At 36.5% G+C, this 27,785-nt stretch overlaps 1 protein-coding gene across 2 annotated transcripts in view; it reads left to right on the top strand.

Annotated features, from left to right (window-relative positions):
• Window positions 1–27,785, top strand: part of GABRG2 (gamma-aminobutyric acid type A receptor subunit gamma2) — a 69,065-nt gene that overhangs the window by 21,929 nt on the left and 19,351 nt on the right. For both annotated transcript variants that reach the window (XM_040603842.1, XM_040603841.1), the window contains exons 2-6: window positions 1,608–1,756; window positions 3,388–3,455; window positions 4,479–4,699; window positions 9,020–9,102; window positions 9,789–9,926. In XM_040603842.1, coding sequence (XP_040459776.1) covers window positions 1,608–1,756; window positions 3,388–3,455; window positions 4,479–4,699; window positions 9,020–9,102; window positions 9,789–9,926 — 659 coding nt within the window. The remainder of the gene's footprint in view (window positions 1–1,607; window positions 1,757–3,387; window positions 3,456–4,478; window positions 4,700–9,019; window positions 9,103–9,788; window positions 9,927–27,785) is intronic.

Consider the following 27,785-nt stretch of genomic DNA (forward strand, 5'->3'; position numbering starts at 1 on the left):
TAATGAAGGCACAGATTAATCTAGCTTCACTAGAAGCTTCCAAGCTCAGTTCAATGCTATGCAAGACTGGCTGTCTTGTGCGTGCTGTGTATTCCTAGTTGTTACAGCCCTATGCGCAGCCTCAGGCTGCTTCAAATTTCACTGTACCTTCAGCATCTCCTCAGAAGCAGAGCCTTATACAGAGGCACAGATGTGCCATGGCTCTTTCCTCGTAGGCTGTGCCATGGGCAAGAAAGGAGCTAAAGCCTCATTCATATTTCAGTTATATTTGTACAGTTGGCTTACAGCTCCCAAATGCCCAGCATGGGAAAGCCTTCAGGCCGTCCACTCTAGGTAGGTCTAAGCAGGATGCAACAGGACAGCACTGTAGGGAGGAGTGGGCAAGACCTCAGCAGAGCGAAGATCTCTGTTAACAGAATGGCACTCTGAGACTAGTCATCCCCTCAGTATTGCACCCATGGCCATGGTCAGCTGCATCTGCTTTCAGTCTTGCCTGCCAATCATGAGTTCCAGCCCCCACGGGAATCTACTTCTCTCTGTTCTTTCCCATTTCTGTACAGATTCTAGCTGAAACAGGAAAAAAGTTACTTTTTCTGCTTTTTACCCATGTGTATACAAACTCCACCCACTGGCTGAAGACATTTGTAGTATTATTAGATTTTTCACATCCATCAGAATTCAAACTTTGTCACAGAAGCAGGTCAAGAAAGAAGGGCACTGGCATATTATGGAGAAAACTTATAGTTACTTAGCACCACTTAGATGATTACCACTGACATTCTGAAATTAATCTGATTTCATTCTGATGACGTTCTGAAGTGAATCTGATGATGTCATATTCTAAAATAGTTTCTATGTTCTTCTCTAGAACTGGAGGCACAGATTCTGAGAAAACAGAACATTATTAAGGCTAGCCTATACATTTCTTATTCCTATCTTGCCCTTTATACTGTGCCAAACAGGTTGAATTATACTAGATCTGTCATACTACCCAGCAGCAGAAAAAAACTGGTACAGACTTTATATCCTCTCTGGGTTTTGGTTAGCAAAAGTGGAAATGAAAACCATTGGCAAAAAAATGTGCTGAACTTTCTAAATGTACAATAAGCTCAAGTTCATCAGAGTGGAGAAAAGCTGTGTGACTGCTTGTTTGAATGACTCTAATTATTGGTCTTGTCAGTAATGTCTTGCATCAAAACTGTTCTTTCAAAGAGAAGTAACGCAACAACACTGTGTACATACTAAGTGATATTTTGGTGGAGAGTTACATAAGCTAAGTGACAATTAGATTTGTTTCGTAGCAGGTCCCGCCTGAGTCAGTGAGAAGAAAAAGTAGGTATGCCAAAGGTGATAAACGTTGATGTTCTTTTGAATAGACAGAATATGATCTCAACTGTGCTAAAAGGAAATGTTGCTGAAGTGAACTGTAACCTCAACTGTTATGTGACATCTTTGTTGTGAGTGTCCTTTCATAAAGCAAGCAATTTTTCAATGTTTTGTACAGTACTATTAAAACCTGATTTATGTGTGTATTATCTCCAAAAAGATTGCCTACAAACTCATGTTTTTCAAAGCTTTCCATTTCTTCATTTTTATATCTTTAACAGTTCCACCCAAAAGGGAGATGATGATTATGAAGATTACACATCAAATAAGACTTGGGTTTTGACTCCCAAAGTCCATGAGAGTGATGTCACTCTTATTTTAAATGGCCTGCTGGAAGGATATGACAACAAGTTGAGACCTGACATAGGAGGTATGTTGAGTTTCTTTGCAGACCACTTTTTATTGAGCAGTGAAGAGAAAGAATTTTCATTCCATATTATGCTACACAGGAAGGAGAATCCATTCACAATAGTTATTAAAACAAAATCAATGTAGTAAAACATCAGTTTCAAGAAAAGTCGTTGTGATTTTTAGAAGCTGACATAAATTAAGATTGCTAAATCTATCCTCAGACATCTTATAAGAGTGTTGTGATTTGCTGAATCAGACTGCTTGTAATGCACCTGCATAGAAAGTGTGGAATTTAACTTCTGGGAAATAGAAAAGCAAGTTTTTATCTTATTTTTATATCTCAGAATCACAAATAACATATTGGAAAGGAAGGTCAAAATGAGAATAACGCAGCCTAGTCCTGGCATGATGTGATGAACACAGACAGAGCCTCTAAAAGCAGCAGGTCTGCATTGACTGATGCAGCATGGGCCCTCACTTGCTCAGCAGGGCAAGAAGTGACTGGGGAATGCGATACAGAGGAAGCGGTCCATGAAAGATAACTGCAGCCGAGTAAGGCCAACTTCCCTAGATTTCCCCCACAGCCAAAATAAGTAGATAGAACAAAGCCTGCACTTCTCATGGCAGTCTCATTTGACTTTTGCAGGGATCTTCCCCTCCACCGATTACTGAGGCAGCTCAAAGAGAGAAATCTCCCTGCGTTGCTGCAAGTCAGTTTGAGAAGGCACTATGTGTGCACAGAACAGGCAGGCAATACCTCCGTAGAAGAGGATACAGTAGTAATAAGATTACAGAAATACACAAAGAGAATTCATGGATGTGGCAGGTAGAGGAAAGCAGAGAGCAGCAAGGTTAATGAAGGAAGCTGTTTCAAACAAGTTTGTAGAGGTTTATAAACTAAGGATTTTTTCACAGTGAGGGATGAGTATTTAACCTTCGATGTATGTATATAGTGTAAATTAGCAGAGGAACTTGTCTTACTCTCCCAGTCCAAGACTTTAGAGAACAGAAAGGAATTAAGCCTTCATAAAGGCACCCGGGAAAAAAACAATCATGTTTTAGTCAAGGTGTATAAGAATAATAAAGCTACAATTGAGTAATTTCGAAGTAAATTAATCTAACAACTGTTTTTCATTCATGTTTTAGAGCCCTGAGTATTATTTTTCACTTTGGGCTCATGAAATTGTTACTTACCTACAGCCATCTCTGCAGGCAACAGCAGTCATGTTGCATTCGGCATTATAATGTAAAATGAGTGATGCAAGACATCATAAGAATATGTAAGGATATGTTTGCTTTCATTGATAGTGTTTTGTTAGGTGTGTTGTTGTGACCTGACACAAATTATACATACTCTCAGTCAGGTATGACTCAGTCTAAGGTAAGGACACTGGGTTTAGTATTTGTTCTCTTAGTATAAGTGAAATCACTCTGATAGAATAAAAGATATAAAATTTGTCTCAGACTGTCTCTAATTAATTTCAAACTGGAGGCATCATTCAAATTTATATTTGTTGTATATACACATTTAAGTGTGAGGCAAACATAGCTACACAAAAGAGATACTATAATAATCTTTTGCCTGTGTTTGACTTTTATGTAGTTGATTTTGACCTTCACTCATGTTTCTGATTCTTGTTTCTCTTACAGTTAAACCGACGGTAATTCACACTGACATGTATGTAAATAGCATTGGGCCTGTGAATGCTATCAATATGGTAGGTAAATGGTTGCCAATTTTCCTATAATGTTCACTTTGTTATAAAGCCTCCTTCATGACATTACAAAGTTTCCATTAGTTTTAATGTTGTCAAAACATCAATGTTTTAATGTGATATACCTATATTATTTTTTAAAATCTCATTATTATTATTATTATTATTATTATTATTACGGATGTGAGGATTATATGAACTATGAATCTCTACAAGACAGGGAAACTGAGCTATATGCTGAAAAGAATGTAATAATAATACTTTTAATATATCCTCACACTTCTATGCGCTCTACTTCCAAGCACTTTCTGACAGTTTAACTCCTGTAAAACTGAGTTTCCAGGTTGATACAAAATAAGGAAAGCCATCTACCAGTGACACTGCCACTCTTGCCACCAAGATATAAAAAGAAAAAAGCTTAAATCCTCTCTCCTCTCTCTTTCCAGAGTTCTTACAGGAAAAATTAATTATAACTTTATACAGGCGAGGGAAAGTGATCTAGCCTTAGTACAATGTCTACTTCATTCCTGTGGTTTTCATGTGTAGAAAAAGTCATATTGCTCTTTTCCATTCAACATTTCCCTTTGCACCTTCTGGCTGCCCAGTGGTGCCAGGGAAAGTGTGACTTCACCACTTCTGATATTAACAGGGGGGCACAGGCAATTAAGGCACTCAATTCAGCTCAAATTTTTCCTGTCCTAGATCCAAAAGAATAAGCCAGTGTTCTCTGACCTGATCAGGTGTGGGTTGAGGTGCAGGCACATGGAATTAGAAAGGTGTATATAACACTCAACTGCATCTTAGTTGTACTTGCTAATGGGCAGTGGGAAAATAACAGAATAAATTGTTTTTAAACAATAATATTTGGTAAACCATGCCCTTAAAAATTGTTTTTACCAGTTCTAGTATCACCTTTTGTAGTTCACTTTTTTTTTTTTTTTGGTATGAAATTAAGTAAAGCATATCAGGACTTGCGTGAAATGCTCAGTGCTATGTTTTCATCAGTATTTCTGGTTAACACAACAGGAATATACAATTGATATATTTTTCGCCCAAACGTGGTATGACAGACGTCTGAAGTTCAACAGCACTATAAAAGTGCTCAGATTAAACAGCAACATGGTTGGGAAGATCTGGATACCAGACACATTTTTCCGTAATTCCAAGAAAGCTGATGCTCATTGGATAACAACTCCTAACAGGATGCTCAGGATCTGGAATGACGGCAGAGTGTTGTACACATTGAGGTATTTATACCTGACTTTAATTTCAGTTTCTCTAGGGAAAGCCAAAGAGAAAGACCCTGTGAATTTAGGTAATTTGATATTAACCTGAAGGAAAAAACATTGTTTTTTCCTATTTACTTATGCATACAACCCTGAAAAAGGGAAATATTTAGAATGTCTGCATGCAATTTATTTTATATAGAAACAGTAAAGAGTTTTTCATTCTTGCTATAGATTGTACTATCTCACTCCACAACAGTCATGTTCCTATGCTAAAATGAATATAAGCATTGTTATAGTACTTAATCTTCATTTTCAGGTACGTTGTATTGTTTGCCACTGGTTTGGTCTATATTACCTTTTACCTTTTTATTGGGTTAAACTGACTAATTCAAAATATTCTTGAATTAAGTAGACAGTATAAAAAGAGGTATAAAAATATTATATACCTCCAAGGCTGCTTTTTCTGAATTGATTACAATTTAGCTAGATGAAGCTCCACCCTGCAAAAGCATTTCCTTCTTCAAATATCTTATGAAAATAAGGATTATCGTCACAGCGTTGGTCATTTAAAGTTTACTCCAAAACCTACAGATAGGCCCTGTTCCACTAAAACCTTCATGAATCTGAACTTGATATGCTCATCTCCAGATTTCTTAGCCACATGTATAGCTTTTCTTTTGAGACAGAGTACCTTTAAAAACTATTCTTTTCAATAATTAAGTTATGCATATACCTATATTTAAGTGTAACATATGCAGTATCTAACAACTCAAATATCATATTCCCTATGACCATGATACTTCCTAAATGTGAAAATCCTAAGTGCATTTTTGTTTTACCTTTTCTTACATGTAATATAGTATTTGCTTCTATGTAAAGTGTAAAGACAATATTTGTTCAAGAGACTTTATAATTTAAAATGAGAGTACAGAATCCAAGATATTTGATATAAGACCATCTGAGTTTTTGACTGCATTTTTCCAGTGTTTTTTTCACTTTTTTTTTTTTTTTTACTGGGTGCCAAAAATAAAGTTTTGAAAAAAAGTATGCTCATTATAATTTTAATGAATAGATCTGAAGATTTGGTTAAGACAGTCTTTTAATGTTGCAACTGTCTGAAAGACAAAAATAAGTTTTATTTCACAGTTATTTTACATTCATTACATATTGCATCACCAGAAGAGATAACAGAATGATCAGAATTAAAATACAGTGCAAACCAAAGTCAGTCTGATAAAGAAGATCCTCGGTCCACTTTTGAAATGCTAAATTTGGACTTAGCTACAGTACTGTGTCTTTGGATTTCATTACCTTTCACTTCCAACCCCTCAGTTTCTTTCGTTAGAAAGAGATATATCTGCTAGAATTTAGAAACGGTTATCTGTTATTAACTTATACCCAGTAGTTCTAGTGAGCCACAGCAAGCACCAGTAAGGATTCCACCTACATTAATCCAGAAGTGGAATTTGATAGTATCATCACGGATCTGGGATTCTGTCTTGAAGAGAAGATGGCTTTGGAAAAGCCGCTTTATTTTCTCAATCACCTGCCCCCAGGCTCAAGAACAGTCCATCCTGACCAGCAGGAATTATGTAAAGTTATCAGGAAGACTGGATGGATCAGCACAAAGCTCCTCACAAAACTCAAATGTGAAAAGAAAATGTACTAGAGGTGGAAGCAGGGGCAAGTGACCCAGGAGGAATACAGAGATACTGTCCCAGCACTCAGGGACAGGGTTAGAAAAGCCAAAGTTTATCTGGAGTCAGATTTGACTAAGGACGTGAAAGCAAGAGGGGTTTCTACACTTATACCTTCAGCAAAAGGAAGACCAGGGAAAATGTGGGTGCAATGCTTCACATGAATGGGGACCTTGTCACAAAGGACACTGAAAATGCCAAGGTACACAATGCCTTCTCTGCCTCAGTCTTTACTGGTAAACCCCTGCCTTCAGCAATCCCATGCCCCTGAGATCAGTATGAAAGTGGAGCAAGGAAGGAGGATCAGGTATGGGCTAAAACAGTTGACATTAAGGTGGATTAAATATACCTGAACTTGGCAGGCTCAAAGTTTTGGGAGCAGTGGCATGAAGGCCAACTGAGAAACAGTCACTAGTGATGTACTCCCCAGTTTTGTACCGGGCCAAATAATTTAACATCTTCACATCTTCGTTTAAGACCTGGACAATAGGACAGAGTGCACCCTCAGCACGTCTGCACATAATACATAACTGGGAAGAGTGAGTGGTATATCATAGGCTTGTGCTCTCTCTCAGAGGGACTGCGACATGCTGGAGAAATGGGCCAACAGGAATCTCATGGAGTTCAACAAAGGAAAATGTTGTTCTGAGCCAGGGGAGGAATAACCCCATGCAACAGTACAGGGTACAGGTTGATCAGGTGAAAAGCACCTTGCAGAAAAAGATCTGGGATCCTGGTGAAGCAAAGGCAAGCAGTGTCCTGGACTGCATTAGGAAGACTGTTGCCAGCACGTCAATGGAGATGATCCTTCTACTCTGCCCAGCGCTAGTGAGACACATCTGGAGTGCTGGGTCCAGTGTGAGGCTACATGGTACAAAAGGGATATTCACTTACTGGAACGAGTGCAGTGAAGGCCCAATAAGATGCTGAAGGGCTGGGAGCATCTGATGTGCTGGGAGAGGCTGGGACTATCCAGCTTAGAGAAGAGAAGTCTCAGGAGATCTTATCAATGTGGATAATGTGGGTGGGGGTAAAGAAGGCAGGGGTTGGAAGGTAAAGAAGGCAGAGACATAATCTCACTGGTATCCAGTGATAGGACAGGAGGCAATGGGCACAAACTGAAGTACAGGAAATTCTGTTTAAATATAAGAAGAAACTTTTTTTACTGTGAGAATGGTCAAAGAGTGGAAGAGATTGCCCAGAAAACTCCACACTTGGAGATGTTCAGAGCCTGGATCATGCTTTGTGTTGAGGAATGAAATCTACTCAATTTCACAAGAGAAAACAAATAAAAACCAGCAGTAAATCTGAGCCTATCCAAAATTCAAAATGTTAAATACGTTCACCAGAGAAAAAGCAATAGGCAGAACTTAATAATTTTTTGGATCCATACTATAATTTTCTTGAAATGAAACTGAAGATGATGGAAATGAAAAGAGAAAGAAAGGGCAATGATATTAGTGCACAGAATCAGCTCTCCTTCTGTGTCACAAACAGAACTTCCCTTAATTTCAAAGGATATCAGGTTTGTTCCTAAATCCCTAATGCAGAAAAGTTTCCTTTTGACTTCATTAACTTGATAGCTAGTGACCACAGCATCCCCCTGCATCCCACAGTATGAGACTCAGGGAGTCATTTGCATGCAGTACCTACATGCAACAGCCACCAGATAAACCCAGCTCACACGGTTGCTCATTTGGACACTCAGGAATCAGCAAAGACCAGAATCCTACAGTTTTCCAACAGACTCATGGAACTAATAAACACCACTCTGCTCTTCCCCTTCCCCCTTCTTTTTCCTTTTTTCCTCCCTCACCCCACCTCCTCCTCCCCCCTTTCCAAAGTCCAAGTATCATGCAGTTCATGGCAGGGCTGGGGAAGTGTAGGATAGCAGCAGTTAAGGGACTGAATGGAAAATGGTAGAATCTTTAGCAGGCAAATCAAGGGATACATCTCATCTAAATTTTTATTTCTAAAAGTACATGTCTCTACCTGATCTACAGCACCTACACCACCTGAGTTATCATGGAGATTCTCCTGATATTCAGTGGAAATACCTTTCAGTACATTCCTCAGATTTCATTTAACTGTCTTAATTTGGAGTGAAATTAAGTATATCCTCAGAACACCTTTCCACTAGTATGAAGGCAATCTAGATGGCTGTCTTGGATGCAGAAGTCTAAATCTGGACTCCCATCCATCATTTTTGAAATAGAATTTTTGTCACATAAAATGCATTTCTCTAGTGCATTATGGCATGTTGTGACACAGAGATTTGTCATTGCTCATGAGATGACCTGTATATCTACTTATGGATTTGCCAGTCATGAGTAATGCTGCCATTTCAGATGCATGGGAACAGAACTTTAATATCTTATTCTATCACACAATCCAGAAAATAGATGATCAGGGCCTATGTAACCAAAAAAGAAATACTGCTTATCAGTAACCATGAAGTCTTCCTATGCTTGAAATACCCAAATTAAGACATACATATCATTTTGCTTTATATAGATATTATATTTGCATGTTTCATAGTCAGGTTCCATATTAGTAAGAATCTCATTTTGCTTGCCTTGATGTAGTTTTCAGGACAAACTTCTCAAGTACATTCTGCATATCCTGATCTCTTTCTCCTCAGGCTGACAATTGATGCTGAGTGTCAGCTACAGTTACACAACTTCCCAATGGATGCCCATTCCTGCCCCCTGGAATTTTCAAGCTGTAAGTAATATGCCTAGAAATACCCCTTTTCTGATCCATACTGAACCAATTATACATTTATATTTACATACCTACAATCAGTGAGGGTTACCTTCCTAACTAGATATACTCCAATGGTTTTCAGTTTTATTTTGACCTCATCTTCAAGTACATGAATCATGTATGTTCACAAATACAACTGAGGAATGCTACAATTTCTGGGATCTACGTGATTAATTTATGCTTATATCTTAGCATAACAGTAGAAATTTTTGCTTTCAGCGTCAAAGCCTCATGGCCTGATACTTTCTCTCTGCACACAGGTGTTTTACTATTGCAGTAGTTGGAGCCAAGAGTTTGACATTTTGCAGTCAGGTCAAGGTGTGAATTCCCAGTCCAGTTGCAGAATTTTTGGCCATAATTGAAGAATGTGCAAAATTGTATCCTATTGAGTCTGCAAAACTGGAATACTAATTCTTGAAAAATTACCTCAAGTGTTATTTTAATTTATAATAAGTAAAATAAAATGTAACATTAAATAAAAGACACTACCAAGTATCTTGAGAAAAATATATCTATAATTCAGTTGCAATATGCTTCGTCAGTTTTTTCCAGAAATAGGAAATAGGTTTTTTACTCCCCAAAGTACACTAAAATCCCAGCAATGACTACGAAACAAAGCATTCTGTATTTTCCATTGCAAAAAGATGGCTACCCAAGAGAAGAGATCATTTACCAGTGGAAGCGCAGCTCAGTGGAGGTGGGGGACACCAGGTCCTGGAGGCTTTACCAGTTCTCCTTTACAGGATTAAGGAATACAACTGAGGTGGTGAAGACTACTTCAGGTAAGACAACTGATCTGTTTACCTTCAGATTAAGTTAGGATTTTATTTACAGAAAGAAAAAAAAGATGCCTCTGTTTAAAACTTAGCATTGGCTCTTCACTGAACAATTACAGGTTTTTAAATACTTATGGAACCATTCAGGCTTTAGTATTTCTGAAGAAAAACTCACAGGAGGAAAAATAAATTGTCCACTCTTGTTCTTCACGAAATACCTAGAACTGTCAAAAGAAAGCCACTACTACAAGGGTGGTGGTGGTCGTGGTGGTGGTGAGGGGAGTTCCTATCCTGCTTCAGTATAGAAAACAGCACAGCTGAGCCACTAAATGGCAATCTGATACTGATTTGAATATTTTACAATCCTCTTCCACCCTTCAGAAGCAGAAAGTAGGCCTGCACAGAAATGACATTCAAAATCCCAACTGCTTTACTACAGTAGCTCCAAGTTTATTTTGTTCCTGAAAACAGGGCACATTCTACTCTCATTAAAGAGAACAGCCTTACAAATCAGTGTCTCACGTGATTTTCCTGCATATTTCTATCTCCTTGGAAACAAGTAATGGAACTTAACATGATAAATGAGGAAGTACTCAACGTTTAATAAAAATAGCAATTTTAACCCTACTAACTAAGCAGGAAAATACATTCTTCTAGACATATATTTTATTACTTGGTGGAAAGAAAATCAGTGAATATGAGAAAGGACACAAAGAGGAATTGTATATTAATATTCTGGTATGTGCATGATATCCCTTTGTTTTTGATTTCTCAGTTTCAAAAAGACCAGTGAAATGAAAGCAGGTGTTGGCTTTTTTTTCAGGTTGCTTTTGATTGTTACCTTATTTTATTGTTCTGAAAAATACATTGATTTAAATTCAGACATCTGTGTTAATTCTGACTTCAAAAATATCCCCATCCATTTTATTTCTAAAAGGTCAGGTTGCTATTATATTCAGAGGGAGAGTGAGATATTCTAGAGTTGAGAGGAGCCTGCTGTGCATTGCACTGGAGTGCAAACAAGGAGGATGAGCATTAGTTCAAGTTCCAGCTCCTGAATCACTGGACATTAAGCACCAATGACATGTTCAGTCTTATGAGCAGGGCAAAAATGGGATGAAGCCTCCCAGCTGTAGCCACATTTGTCTTATGGCATCTTCTGCCATTTTAGCTGAGGAAGATATTTAGTCAGCTATTCAAGAAAGCACCTGACCTTTCTCATTTTCCCAGGAAAACAGAAATAAAGGTGTAAAAGAGAGCAGTCTGTGTGGGAGCCATAGCTGCTAATAACCACCATTACATATGACGTGGCAGAATTGGTCTTAACGCAAAAAATATAAGCAGTAATACATCTCATCTAAGACTGCTCCTGCAACAGGCAAAGCACAAAAGGCAGCAGTGTACCCAAGTATGGTCTAAGGTCTCATCCTGCCCAGGTTGAAAACTAATTTTATTTCAGCCTTAATTTGAGGATTTCTTATTTGCTCTTCTCTTTCCTTTTCTGCTTCAACCATTCTCTAATAAACATTTTTGTCAGAGATAGAAAGTAATAAAATCTTAACGTGCTTACAAGCTTCAGATCCACTGATTCACCTTGTACTGGTGAATCAAAATCACTCTAATGTTCTGCTAGCGTGAAGAAAGTACATACTGGGAAACAAATAGTAAAACACAGAAAGCAATAAGATACTAGTATTTTTAGTATTTTATTTGTATTCATATAAATATATTTATATAATTTAGTATTTTATTAATGAAGTACTAATCACAATGTTGCATCAGTAGTTTTTAATATGACAACACACCAGCCCTTTTAATATACTTTTAAAAAAATCAGCAGCTAGCACCCACTTTAAAGCGGCAAAGAGTCATTCTAGTAAACACTCAATTCCTAAGAAGAAATGTTTGTGAAAGCTACTCCACCTGCTGAGCTGCTTTCAAAGACCTGCTAAGTATAAAAAAATCGGAAAAATGTCCTGCATATATATTTCTTCTTCTGTTTGATTTGTTTTTATGACCACAGATATGCAAGAAAGTTATATTTGATTTTGATCTAGGTGCAGTATCTAAATAATTAGAAGGTGAGAAAAAAAACCCAAAACAACAAAATAGAGATTGTTCATAAATCTGGTCTATCTCCTACAAATATTTTCTTAAAGCTGGTGGAGCTGAAGAGTGTTCATTGCTTACTTAAGTGCCTTATTAGCATGTTGGGAGCTACATGAAGTCCAGCATTCCTCAGCCAGACCCCTACTCTACCTATAATTACTCTCTTTCATGCACACATTTTCAATAGTTTGCCCAAAAGAAAATTATTCCAAGCTTATAGATTTATTAGCAACCTATATGCAGCCTGAGTACACAAGTTCAATGTTTGAATGCCCATACAGCAAAAATAAATCTCGAGACTTTAAGCAACTAAGTGCAGTGTTGCGTACAATACAATCTAGGTACAAACTAATGACAAACTGATCACTGTCAGTGCTTCACTGGGGCATGAGCTGACGTACAATGGAGGCAGTGGAAAGATAAACGAGATGTTGGAAATACTATACCTCCAAGAACTCTTCCTCAAAACTAAATTTAGTTGACAACACAAACCAAGGAAACCTGAACACAAGAAGGGGGAATTAGAGAATATGAGACTGAACAGTTACAGAACAGGAGACTGGGAGTAGTGTTAATGTATTTGAAACTGGAGTAAAATTTCCATATCTGCATTTACTCCATTTCAAAACAAATACTTGTTCCCAGCTTCATGCTTCCTAGTAACTAAAGCACTTTAGTTCCTGAGGGCTATGCTTGCTTGGTGACTGGAGCAGAGAAGAGAATCAGAAAGGATGGCTGAGGCTTGGTCATTACAAACTCAGTTACCTCTCTTTCTGTCACGCCATAGCTGAACATTTGAGATCTGGGCTGATTTATGGGCAGAGGAGAACAAGGATTGTTTGAGTCAAGTGTAAGCTTCATAAGATCTGACAGACTTGCTGAATTGACTACATTTATCTGCTGCTCTTCCTTTGCATGCCCTGCAGAAATGTGAGATTAACTGAAAGGGCCAGATGTCGGAATTCTGTCTCTGATCAGTTAGTAAATCCCAATAACATCAGAAAAAAGCAACTGGAATACTACAAACCATCCTGTCTTTTCTCTTATCTGAAGTGAGTCATCTTGAACTGTCAGTTTGTTTCTCTCCAAACTGAACATTAACATCTGACTTTAATTTTCTTCGGAAGTCACGGACCAAGCAACATAAGAACGGACTTAGCTAATGGAATCCACTGTCCATTAATAGTGGGGACTGTTAAGAACAGTTAGCACTCAACCTTCTGACCTATGAACATTTAATTAAAATTACTAAATAGTCTGTGCACTTAATAATATACTACCTGTATATATTTTTTGCTTTTTCACTACAACCTGTGCTGTGTAAATAACAGTGGTTTGGTTCAGATTTATTTGCAGTAAAGTGCATATTAAGACACAATATCATCTGAGTTATATAAGCTACTACAGTTGACCTCACACACTTATAGAATAAGATGGATCTAAGATTTATTGTATTATTGAAGGATGTCCATAATCACTGCTCAAACAATTCTCATTTATTAAGAAATGACCATTTCTCTTGTGTGACCTATTTACTCACAGTGTAAAGTCGCATCCACTGAATGGTAGTGAGATTCTCCAGTAAAAAAGACATGAACTACTGGAAAAGTCAGGAGAATAAAAATTCACCAACTTCTGAAAATTAGATGGATACTGCTGTGAGTAGTCCTTACAAAGAAAGCATCAAATTTACAAAATTCTCCTTCAGACCTAATGCTGAGGTTGCATAGTAAAGTCTGTTGCTTTACTGACAGATTCAGAGTTCATGTTTTACTAACAATGTCTTCAGTTATTTAAGGGGGTGTGATTTATTAGAGACATGGTCTATACATGGGACAAATGTACACCTAGTGGCAAATGTGGCAAATAGTGGACACCAGGTAGAAAGAGTTGTATCATACAATAAGCAGCAATAATAAAAGGAAGAACACCAGAAGACTGCTCCAGCACAGGATGTACTTTTCCATCCTCCATATTCTCATTTAGTATCTCACAATACATTTAATTCAAATGAATGTCAGTTTTTCTTTTTTTGCTTTAAGAACTGTTCTATATCTAATTTCTGACCTTTTATATTCACTGTGGGTAAAAATAAGAAACAAATTAGGTGAGAAAAGAGTCCAGCAAATCCACCACTTGTGAATCTTATCAGCAAATGCTACTGTTCTTCACTTTTTGATGTCAAAATGAAAATATTATAGAGTTTAGCTAGAATCACATTATAGAACAAAAAGTGCCTATTGCTTAGGAGACACTTCAGGGAAGTTTTTCTAGAGAACTCTCAACACAGATTTGACTAGCAAGAAAGATAAGCTTTAATTTTGCTGATTGTTGCTTCAACACAAGAAGTGACACAAGTATAAGATTTGAAAAATATAATGCACAAGTTGATGACACCAACTGGGGACATGTTGCACTTTGGGAACAGGAAAATAGGAAAAACTGATTTCAAGTACTTGCTGCATTCTGCTTGATTAAAAAAGGTTCATTTTAAGTGCAACATTTTAAGAAAGACAGGGTAAAGCAAAAAACAAGTGAAGGGTTTGGAAAACTTGATCTATGGAAGTATTTGGAAGTATGGAACTAGCCTGGAAGAAAATATAATTAGTGATCAAAGGATTAAACCAAACATACTCTTTTTCAACCATAACAATAATTGTCACTGACACATACTATTTAGGAAGATTGTAGAAACCCTAAAATCAGAGGTTTTATGAAATCATACCTCAAACCAGGACGAAAGGACTAGCTTATATATTGACATTCTTTCTATCAATAAGTTTCTATGAATTTCATAAAATTACTAGACAAACTCAATTTCTACTCACTATTCCAGTGTTTTTGAACATACAAAATACTGTACTATGCAAAATTGTTTGTGAATGTGTAATTATTCAGGACAGATGGAGCTTCTAGTATTCCCAGTTCTTTGTGACTGGGTAGTTCCTTTTTTAGACCAGACATTGTCTATTGCTTATTCACAGAGCCTGTCCTGAATATTTAATTAGATACAAAGGCATTATAAGACTAATCAATAAATAGCAATTCAACAAGCTGCACAGGATCCATGAAACTAGTGAGCCAATAACTATAAATTCTTTTTTATTTTCTTCCTGTTCTGTGTTTTACAGAGCTAATCAGAGCTGTGCAGTAGAGACAGAATATTGCTCATAATTGATAAACTTGGTAATTAAATATTTATCTTCCTATGCATCTATTAAGCCACATAAATAGATCTAGGTCTGGTTTCTGTTTTGTCAGGAAAATGTGGTCAAGGCTATTATTTTTCTGAAGAGGACATATTTGCAGACTTTTGTACTTTATTTTAATGCTGTATCATAATGAATTGAACTGTTGGCAGGCATGCACTCCCCAGAGGTTTCATAATGCATAAAAAACCCAAGAGTCTTCGTCTTATGCTTCTTTATTAAGTCAAAATATATGACATGACAGGTGCATATCATATTTGAAGATCTGTGTGGGCAAACCGACATTAAAAAATGGCTATGGTGGGTTTCCACTGTGCCTAAAACTCCCTGACAGCCCCATGCACAACTCTAGATTCTGGTATGGGTCGATTATAGCGTATGGTATTGTTAGGGAGATCCCTCTGAGAATTGAAAACATTTCCTATCTTATAATTTTTACCTAGTGATTATGTACAAGATACTAGTACCTGCATTTTGCTTTTGTCAGTATTTAAACATACTTTGTATCCTCTTTGCAGAGGAGCACATATGACATAAGCTTTAAGTCATAAAAACCTAGCTTACTATTAAATTGTTCTGTGTATCTTTATTGTTCTATTTATGGTTTAGGAGAGTATTTATGCCAATATCTTTGTTTTTTGAAAATCTGTATTAAACTATTACCTTAAACATACTTGCTAAAAGAATACTGTCTCTGTAGGACAGTGAAACATTTTGAGCAGTAGGCAAACACAATGGACTGAAAGCATCTTTTTATGTTTGCTCCTTCAAAGGAAATCCTCAGCTCTAAGCTAATATCCTTATGATAACCCTAAAATATATTAGCTATACCTTAAGACTTTACTGCTAATATAAATATTCTTATCACTTGTCCAGAAGAGAACATCAGGGAGTATTTTTGCTTACATATCTATATATATATATATATATATATAGATAGATAGATATATACACATACTATTATTTTTTATTTAAACTCTCCCTTATTTTAACTCACATGAATCACTGTTTAACATTACTGTGCCAAACATATCATTATTTGAAAAAAAAAATACAGGAAGAGTTGAGTCATTTAACTTTCCTATACCACAATTACAAAAGGTTACAGACAATACTGTGAGCTGGAGGAAGATTTGTGTTCTGGTGGTAGCTTACAGCATTTTGATATTGCTGTCAGGGAATAAAACCAGTTTAAGGTAACTATTCCTACATACTTTTTTGAAGAATAACGGAAAACAAGCATTTATCAAATATGAATAACAAACTTTTCTCAAATCCAGATACTCGTGTTGTCATTCATCAAAACATAGCAATTAATGAATGTCTGTAAAAGTTACAAATGTTGAAAAGTTTGTTAATTCAAAATAATCAGTGTATATTTCAAGATCACGTCTTCAAAGAGCAAAGATATGGTGCAATTCCCTCCCATACCTGTTGTATACTGCACATTTTCTCATCCAGGTTGGTTAATTGTATGGCAAATATGTATTTATAGATGAATTCACACGGCTGCATAAATGGACTAATTCACTAAGCAGTCTTTTTGGATCCTCCTTGTCATGCAGAACACCTAAGGTCTATGTACATGCACTTTTTCAGAACTGCAAAATCAAAACACCTTAGAAATATTTATCCTAATATAATCCCTGTGAGGCAGACAAGATGACAGGAACAATCTGAAGGTTTCCTGAGAAACTACAATGCGTTGCAAACACAAGGGACAGAGGCCTCCCCTGGAATGGCTGAGAAGGACCCGAGGCAATTGCATTTGGGTCTCTTCTGTACTGGCTCGTTCAGCTGTTAGCAAGATCCCAAAAGACCTGAATAAGTCTGCACAGTTACCTTCCCACTTTCTCCATTCATCCAAACACCTCTCTGTTCATTATCTGGTCTGTAGTTGTCTTTGAACTCACTGTGGCCTTATTCCTATGACAGCACAGAACAGGAAAATCCATGCCACCTTAACAGTATAGGCGAGGAACAGGGAATTTAACACAAGTGACATACCCAACAAGAAAGCCTGTGGATCCAAGTAACGCATATAATTAACAGCTAGTTTTGGCCTGGTTTTCTGCTGCATGCACAGTTACAACCACAAGAAAAAGGATCTTTGCAGTTTATGGGGTAAAGTACAGTGCAACCATAGGAAATATGTTTCCCTAACATTTTTAGCTGCTGTAAGACTCCTCAGAAAGCGCCTGAAGACAAGCAGGGAGAAACCCCAAACCAAGGCGGTGAATAAGGATTGAAGGGCCATCCGCTGCTTTGGGGTTAATGCAAAAAAGCATCCAGAGCACAAGGACCCCTTAACTTAACCCTTTCTTACTTTCAACTTAACCCTTTAACACTCTTTCACAGTGACTGGCTAGATCTTAGTGGTTTAACGGGCAGGAAAAAAACCCCACTATTCCTGTGGATTCAGTATGTTCAAAATTCTTATAGATTGAAAGAATCTGACTTTTCTGTGTATCTGTATAGCTTCAAGTTTAGGCACTGAAGTTCACCTGCTTCTAACTAATCATTTAAAGAATTGAAAGGCAATTTGATGATTACTTTTTATCTTTTGAGAGGGGTTAAAGGCTTTCTTAAAATTCCAGTGATTCAGTAATTCAGCCCTTTTTTACTGACAGTTTTTACTAGACTCATTGTCAACTGTGTTACCCCAGCAAAGCGAAATCATGACTGTCCCTGAAGAAAAGGGTTGATGGGGCCTGAAACTTCTTTCAACCCACCCCAGTATAACTTCCCAATCGAACAAAAACTCTTGAAGGTTAAATTTATTTTTCTGAGTTTGTCTTTCTGAAGGTTTCTCGCATCTGAAAGCACGGCTTGCTACAGTTTAAACTGAGCTTTAGAAAGGTCATGTAAGGATAAAAAGGATTAATATACAACTAACCAGAGAATAGGGGATAATGTGCAATCTTACAAACATTTCCATTGAACCTAATGCAGGGTAATTGCAAAAGCACAGATGTTAAAGGCAAGATTGGTTTTGTAATAAATATAGTTTTGTGGATATAACAGAACAGTGGCTTTAAGAAATAATATTTGTTCATTTAATAGGAAGAAAATAATTAGATCCCTTAGAAAATTTAAATTATTTAAAAATAAAGGGAAAATAATTTTGAATATTATTAGTTTTATGATAAAATCAGCAAATTGAGAGATTTATGTCTTAAAGACTTTCCTATAAATAGCTAAGCATGCAAATTTTTGTGATGCTTCTAATGTCCCTATGAATATATTTTTGTGAGTAATGATGACTCTTTGAGACACAAAATGTATTAACATCCCAACTCCCTTTTTAAATTCCTGTTGTGTAATGAAATCATCATAACCCACCCACTGACTGGCTTTCACAGAAGCTTGCAATATCACAAGAGAAAATCACTGCAATTCACTCTGAAACTGGAGCTAGATCTGATTATAATGAATTGTGGTGAGAAATCTTTGGTTCAAAGGCATTAGACACAATGACTTAGTAGTTAAAAACCGGTGTATATTCATAATTATTTTAGCATTAAAATAACTCTGAATATTAACCTTTTTCTAAGAAGAATTTTCTTCATAATAAATAAATATGTTTAAATTACTAATGTAAATATATAATTTTTTTATTGTGCTGTTTAAATAATTAAACTTCAAGCAATCCTGTGATAAATTGGAGGGTTCCAGAGCACTTCAGCCTTTCAGCTATAGAGTCACAAGGTAATAATCTCTGTAACCTCTTAATTGATCAGCATAACACTGGTGGTCAATTTCCTCACTGACATTTCACTTCTAGACCCTTTTTGTGTTCAAAAAATATGTTTGTAGTACAGTAATTTTAAGATAATTTCTTTCACATTTCCCCCCCTTGGTATTACTTTACTCATCACATTCCTAGTCTTTCAGTAAGAGAAAATAAATTAATTAAGGATGTTTGAAGGTGATGGTAGCTTAATGTTCACGATGTGTATAGCGTAGGGATGGTTCATTAGAAATAAGCTTGGATTTGCCTGAGGCACATATATGTCCTAATTAATAAACATATGCCTCTAAGGCTGTTATTACACACTTAAATCCCTTTAGTTTACAAGTGCAATTTCTAGCCTCTCAATCTCATGTCATTACATAGCATTTTTAGTAACCTACTTATCTAAGATACTGTTTTGTTGAGGGAGGTTGTCATTGTATTCGAATAGATGTAATTGAAATGCTGAGTGGAAGTAAGATATACAAATCTGTATAATAAAAGTATCTGAGTCAGGCAGCACTGATGGGAGCTAACAAGGCTCAAATCCAGCCAAATATCCCATGTAAAAAAAAAAACAAACCACAAACTAATTTAACACCACAAAATTTAAAGACACCTTCCCAGTGAGCTTTGATTTTTAATTTTTTGTATTAAATAAACCAGTAGAAACAAAAAGAAAAGTCTAGGGTGTTAAATGAAAATGTGTACAGAATGTACAAACTTCTAAAACTCTCTGCAGTACCTTGTGATTATAAAATCTTCTGCTTACATTTTTAGATATGTTATCTACAGTTCCACAAAACCATCCTATAATGTTGACAACACCCTCACAGAAGAATACAGTAGCATAATGTTAAGCATGGTAGTAATGTTCAAATATTTGTCATCATTTTATGTTTCACAAACTTTAACTTCCTCATTTTTATTGTTAAAACAAATTCTTAATTGTAAATAACATGTGTTTTAACTTTGCCTTTTTAAACAAGGCATAATTGCCCTCATTTTGATGTACGTTATGGAAGCTATAAATATGCCACTTATCTCAAAAAGTGATACAGTCTATTAAGTGAGTTCTTTACTGCTCTCAAGAAGACTGCATAATTAAGGCTAAAGAGCTGCGGGATAAAATTTATGTTATAATATTTCTTGTATCATGTCCTACATAAGAGAATTTTGAAATATTTTTCAAGATTTAATGCATAAAGTACCATAACACCCTTTGTGTGTCTTAATGCTAGTGACTAAAAATGATAATGAAACTAGTCACCAAATTGCTGTTTGTTCTTTCTTATATATAGTTCTAAGAATGGAGAAAATTATCAAAAAACTTGACTATTGCAAATATGTTCTTGTTAATTGTAGCTCAATTTCTTCTCTTTTTATCTTGAGACTATGAGTTTGAAGAGGGAATACAGTCATGCTGTATGGATAACAGTCATACAAGGTTGCTTCTGTTTTGAGTGTATAAGTTAAAAAAAATAAACCCAAACAACTCTCTTCCCTTTCCCCCCTCCAAAAAACCCTAAAATGAGTTCACACCCTGTCCATTCAAATTACAGACAGCAAAATTCAAAAATATATAGTCAATAAAGGATTGGTGGTGATTTCTTAGAATGTTTCCTGCTGTTATCCAGTAACATTTATTTTAAAACAATATAAACCAAGTTTGAATATTTCCAACCACCCTTGTAGTTCACCAAAATTTCCTTTCTTATATCACTAGTAAACTACCAGTCTGGAACAGAGCTATTAGATTGCTCCAGTTGCAAAACCATAAAGTGAAACAGCAATGTCATGGAGCTGCATATCTTAACTTTGGTTGTACAAGTGCAATAACAATAACCAGGGCAATTCATGACAGCATACTGTAATTGCAGCTATGTTTGCGTGAGTGCTAAGGATTTGAGCTCTGAAATAAGAGTTCTCTAATAACTCTCAGCTTTTATTGTCATCCTGGGAAAAGCAAAATCATTATTGAATATGAAAAAAAGAAATTACTTTTCTTTTTCTATTATTAGTTTTTAAAAATAATAATTGCCAAAAGCTGTGTGACTAGATTTAACAATACTACAGAAAAAAAGAAATAGGCTTTCAAGTATAGGAAATCTACGATAACCTTCAGTTCAGAGAGAGACACCATATCTCTGTTGACAAGAAAAGAAAAGAATTTCACTGTGAGAATTTATTACTAGCAAACAGTGCAAATATCAAAACCCCATTATGGCTCTATAGATCAGGGAAGAAAAGTGAAAGAGGAGATCAGCCCTCTGAACACTGGAATATGGAAGTACGACATTTCTCTGAACTCATGAAGTGGTTCATTCTACATGTCAAGAGCAAATCCCACCAGTAGCCCAGAGAGAAAAGGTACCACAGTATCCTCCCACAGATGATATGGCAATTTATGTTAGAACATAGCCACATCGGTGATGGTAGTAGTGTTTCAGAGCTTTGCAATGACTAAGACTGTTGATGTTGAACTCCCTACCAGCCAGCTGATCTAGGATAACCCAGCTGGCATGCGATTAGGAGTGGTAGTGCCTATTTTGTGCAGGAAGATGAATCGTTTCATACTTGCAATAGTTACCATCGCTCAGGTTACGTTCTGAAACAAGTCAATATAAAAGCAACCACAAGCAGATGTTCCCCTGCTGAGTTTGCCAGCTTTGGTGCTCACCTCTTCTTCGTTAGGTAGCTTTGCAATTAACCATACCTCCTAAACAGTGCTGTGCTGATGAGGATGATATGTTACGAGGAAAAAAATATCTATTTCTTTTTCTCTGGTCCACTTCATTCCTAGAGTTCACATCCTTAAAAGTTTTAAATGGACATTTTTTCCTGATGTGTTATTTTCTCTAGGGATAATTTAAGTACAAAAAATTAATAGTTCTGTGAGCAAAAGGGTTGATTTCTTATAGATTTGCATCTCATGGCAGAATTCTTTACTGTCTAATGAAAATGTAAATGCCAGTTTAAGCTTTTTCAGCAGCTGAAGCATTCCTCTTAGGTGTTCCCTAAGCCATTTCTTTGGAGTCTAATAACAACCAAATTCACACCCTAACTTTCTGTGGGAGGAAGAGTGTATGGAGTGGCTGATGTTGTGGAAAGCGGTAGGGTAGCATTTTATGACAGTCCCTCACATCACTCTACCTGTCTTTTTGACAGAATTTTTACAGAATTTGCAACTTCTGTAAACAGTTATAGTTGATCAATATTTTCAGAATTATAAACAAGGAGGGCCTGAGATAGTACAACCTTGATTTATCTTAGAGGAATGGGATAAAAAACAATATGCTTCTCTAAGTTTTAACAAAAGCTTAAACAGTACCACTTCTGAGGCTTTTAAAAAAGGGCTATTCATTATTTGTTTCATCTTTCATTGCACTTTACAAGCCATTGTAATTCTAACCTCCAGATGGGACTCAAGCTCTATGAGTTGATATCATAATGAGAATATTGAGAAATAAACTGAAATCAGGAAATAAGTAATCTGAGAAGTGTTCACCCTAATATTTGTAGGTTGAAGAATAGCAATTATTTTATGCACAGTTCAGATAAACAGTTTGGATTTGGTGTGTGGAATTAAGAAGACAGTAATTTTCTAATATATACTGAACTTTTGTATGAAGATTCTATAGCAGGCTTCAGAAAAAAAATGTACATAGAAAGGTTCTTAAAGTAATTATTTTATTCTAGCACCTCTAAACAATGAGGGAATCCAGCCAAAGCTAAAGTTCTTCATATACAGACCCTACACTTCAGACTAGGTTAGTTAAATTAGGGAGACTTATTCCACCTGCACTAGCTAAAATCAAAGATATGTATGATGATTGTTAATATGCCTATCTGAATGAAGTACCACAGGTACTACTCATGCACAAAACTTGAAATACAATATAAAAATAACGGAAAAAGTAGCCTTTCAGAGAAGGGCAATGAGAAATACTACTTTTGATATGACAAAGTTCTAATTCTGTAATTCACTTACTTGGGGAATGCAGACTTGGGGGATACAATCTTTTTTATATCTTCTAGATATGATTTCTATGATAGTGGAATTTTAATCCAAGATCACAGTTGCTAGCTCATGGTAATACAAACTAAAAACCAAATAAATTGTTTCAGATTGAAAGATTCTTGGAGAACTTTGTTTACACCTGCATTTGCATTTGCAGACGTTCACTTTGCTTAAAAAGGTGTTCACAGAGAGCTGTTAGGATCAAGAAACAGGGTGGAAACTACATCAGTAAAACATGTATTTTTCAAAAACTACCACCAGTCATTTTCTTTTGAACTTATTCTACTTCTAGAAATGATAAAATGTTTAAAATTCATCTGGCTAGGGACTGCCGGGATGCAGTTTGGGAACGTTGCTGTCACTTCCATGGTAAAACCTGAAAGTCATGACAAAAAAACAAACCTCCGACTTCTTTTTTTCTCACTCTACCGAAGTATTTTAAATGCTTTCTTGGCTCTAGCTACTCTTTCTCTCCCACCTGCCGTATGTGCATATGAATGGTAAAGAGCTTGCTAGGGAAGGGGGCCAGCAGAGCTGAACCAGAAGGGAGGCCTGCTGCTGGGCCCAGCGCCGTGGAGGAGTAGTGCTGCATTTGCCTCCTGGGAGTGTTGTTTTCTTGAAGAAAACTGGATGGCATTTCCATATCCACATCCCTTCCAGGAAACTCATGAGCTCCTTTCAAAGCAAATATTGTTTTGTTGGGTGTAAGAAGTTATTGCCGGTAATTTTATTGCTTCGACTCCTGGGCTTTGAGTATCCTTCTGCCTTACAGTATCTGAGGCAACGTCATGACTGTCTCGTAAAGAATCTCTACAACAAGCTATACCTGCAAGATATGAATGACAACTGCATCATTTCTGCATCCAACCTATCATCTTAACCCTTAAGTCTTATAAAAGATAGCAACCTCCACAGGAAGATTTGGATGACTCTCTTGAGCATATTAACCTTTTCTGGTGCCTAGCACCAGCTGCAGCCTTATCTCTCTGTGGAGTTGCAAACACAGCAGGTGAACTTCTAAAAAACAGTGATCTTAGAGAGATCTACCTTCCAGTGACTTCATATTACATCACTGATGTGTAGGATACACTCCAACCTACATGGTAAAGCTCAGTCCATGATTCCCTCATCACAGTCCTGTGGGACTCCAAATGCATCCTTCTCTGTATGCCACACAGTGTTTCAGTCCCAGAATTGCCAGTTCATTTTTAAAAGCTTTACAGGATGTAACATTTCAAATGTTAAAAGAGAAAAGTCTTTAAAAGACATAACCCTTGGGATTCACAGTGTTATAACCTTACTTTTAAAAAAATATTAAGAGGTTGCACTTCCTGGCCTGAAAACATACAACGTGATGGTATTCACACTGTGACGTGGAATGGAGACTCCCAGGGGAACCTGTTTTGTAGTAGCTGTGAATGTTATCCTGAGTATGCCTATTTGAGAAATAAATAGTTCTTCAAAGGTCTCCTCCTGAAAAGGGCAAGTCATTTAAATACCTTGTAGGATTTGGACTACAGTGATTACACACACCTAGAAGCTCTACCTTTATTCCTGTGAAGCTGGTGACTGAAATTTCAAGATGGTATCTGTAGACTTTAAAGAATTTTTTTACATCCTAAGCTTGATCTGTTTGACTTCAAATGGCAATACTGGTTATAAATTATTCATGATCCATAGCTGTCTCTTCTGAGACATGATCTTCAAACTAAGCATCCTCTCTGTTGCTATTCTTCCGTTCAAGCCTGTTGCATGCAGGTCTGTGGCCTGTCTTACTCTTGCTCTTGGTGCTAAGTATAATTTTAGAATATCATCTCACTCTTTGCCATTTTTCATAATTTCTGTCTTTCTCACTATCTCTGACACCCTCTACTTTTTTAACTCTACATTTATTTACTATTTTAACCATAACCTACTTCCTTCTGCTTCAGTGCTTTTATTTCTTCTTCTTGCCTGATTTAAAAAATAATTCCCCCCCCCCCCCCCCCCCTCTTTCTAATAGCTAGAGATTCTGGGTTTAACAGCTTCTTTTTCTTTCCTTCAATGATTTTCATTTCTACTTGATGTCAATAATAACCTCCTAGAAAGCTCAAAAGGTTAAAAATACACCCAAACGCATTTGCCATCTCCTTTCTTAGCATATAAATAACTGTTCTATTAGAGCTAGTTTTTTCCATTTCATTTCCTCACTGATCACTCCTCAGACTACTTTGCAACACCTACTTTTGCCAGCAGATGTTTCTGCTGTTACATGTTAGCTGCGATTGCGAACAAGATTAATTTACATATTACTGAAGGTCTGCACCTGGCTCCTGCAAGACAAAATGCTTAAGAAACCAGAAACAATTTGGAATCTGCACACTGAGCAGGCATTGTCCTCAGGCAAACCAATACCAGGAGAATGAGGACACTGTTTACCTCTCAAACATTAGTCCATGATAGCCTTTTCTACAGGAATGTCCCAAACTGGAAAACAAACAAATACCAGTGTAATACTTTTATTTGAAATTGTTCTAAGCAGTTGTAAAACCCACAACTATGAGTCACAATATTTTAGTTTTAATAGTCATAGATGAAAACTCTGAAGCACTCTTTTCCAGGTAATTTAGCAACCTCTTACAGCAATATAATGGATAAGTTAAGAATATGGAACACGTCTCTGAAATCCTTCCACATTTCTCATTGGAAAAATAGAATTTTTAGAGGTAAATGACTTGCCTAGATGTTACAGGTTTATAGTATAATTCTAATAATTTTTAGATATTTACGAAGTGTTGACCAAAAAAAGTTAATCTCAAACAAATGAATGTAAATGCATATCCAGATTCTTCTCCTGAAAATCATTCTAAGCTTTTGTGTGTAGGATTTATGGTATTTTTAAATCTTTCTAAGTCATGGATATATGACTGTATAACATACAGTCACGTACGTAATATATTACTTGTTTATGTAATATACATGGCTGTGTCATGCACATTACATAAATAAGTGATCTTTGGTTAAGCTCAGTTCATGGCAAACTATAACTCTAGATCTTTAAATCCTATTAGTCACCAACTATCTTGAGGCAGATGCATGCATACATACCTTCCTGAAACATGTACATTAATGGGAGTAACCAGCTCCATTATAGCTGTTTACATGTACAGCAGGAGAAAAGTACAGCTCATGTGGGAAAGAATGTACTTGTGTGAGACAGCACATATTGCTCAGAAAGTAGGCAGGCAACAGATATATATTCACTGAGACAGAAAGAAGGCTGTTCTTTGCATGCCTTGAGCAGACCATGCAAGATAAAGAAAATTGTTTTGTTCTTTTGAGCAATAGACCTCTGTAATAGCCAAACACACTATATTTTCTAGGATTATATTTCAGATTAGGAAACTGATTTATTTTGATTTACACATTCTCTTAGGTCAAAAGGTGATCTTCCAACCAGTCCAGACTGGGTTTACTCTGCTATGGAGGAATTTTACAAGCCAAAATTCTAGATAGGACTTGTGAAACAAGCTTAAATACATATTTGCAGATATGCATAAGTTGGTAAAATAGAATATACATTATACAGAATGACCAAACTCTGAGCATGGACTAACCATGGCTTTATTTGTGAGTTAAATGCAACTGAAAGCCTATTTGTAATATTTAATGCAACTATCTCAGCTTCAATTCTCGATAGCCACATATTAACAATGAGAAGAAAACAAGTACACTTTTGTCCACCTCTGAAAAGACCCTAAGACAATCTACATAGACCTATCCATATTGTCATCGTAAAACATCTAGGGGAGGGTCTCTAAATCAAAGTAGCTTTATAGGTTACAGGCATATGTGAGAAGCTTCCTTGTGCTTGATATTGTAAGAAATCAGTACTTCTGTTAGGGAACTGTTTCTAAGGCTCATTCTACCAGTGTTCATGTCTCAAGAAAAGTAATAATTCACTCATAACCAGTAACATGGCATTAGATATAAGTTGAAAAGAAAAATGAGCTAGCCCATAAATTAGTAGTACTGATGTCAGGAACCCTGGCAGCAGCTACATTTGGCTGCAGGTTCAGAAAGGTGTCATACATCAGCAGAAAGAGCACAGGGCTCACTTCGCTCATATGCAAAATGGATCATACAGTGCTAAGCACATATAGTGAGATTATCATAGTAATTACTATTATAATCACCAAAACAGTAATAATGATAATAATAAAAATCAATGAATATTTCTTGTTACTTGAAAATTCTTGTGCTCAAAGTCATCTTCTTTTATTACTGAGCTGTCCTAGCTCTCTGAAGCCCATGACATTTGGTAGCTGATCACACTGAGCTCTGGAAAAAGTTGGGTTTGATCTGTACTGCTTTTCCTCCTTGATGTTTTGCCTTCCAGGATCTCACACCTGGGTGAGTTTTAGTCTTTTCTTGGTTACTTAGACTGGTTTCCTGGGGGTTTAAAACTAAATAGTCGCTGATGAAATCTTCTAAAATATTTAAAGGAAGCCAAAAATAAATGGATTTGAAATCCTAAAGAAAAAAAAAAATAGTGCTGGAAGTTGAGCAATAAAGCATGTTGTATTCCTCCAAGCATCCCCAGGGCTCTGTTTATGGTACTGTCTTTCCAGTAACCTCCCTGTGCATTCAGTGGGAGCAAGATGCTGGTGTTTGAGTGGTACTCTCTTCTACAAATATTTCTTCTGCTGGGAGGTTCAGACAGAATGAATCTGTGAAATCTGTAGCTCCCCTGCAGAACATTGCCTCCATGCAGTCATAGCTTCTCTCTTCTGGAGAGGAAGTAGAAGAAAACA

This window comes from Falco naumanni, chromosome 8 (assembly GCF_017639655.2).
Source record: "Falco naumanni isolate bFalNau1 chromosome 8, bFalNau1.pat, whole genome shotgun sequence".
Taxonomy (NCBI): Eukaryota; Metazoa; Chordata; class Aves; order Falconiformes; family Falconidae; genus Falco; species Falco naumanni.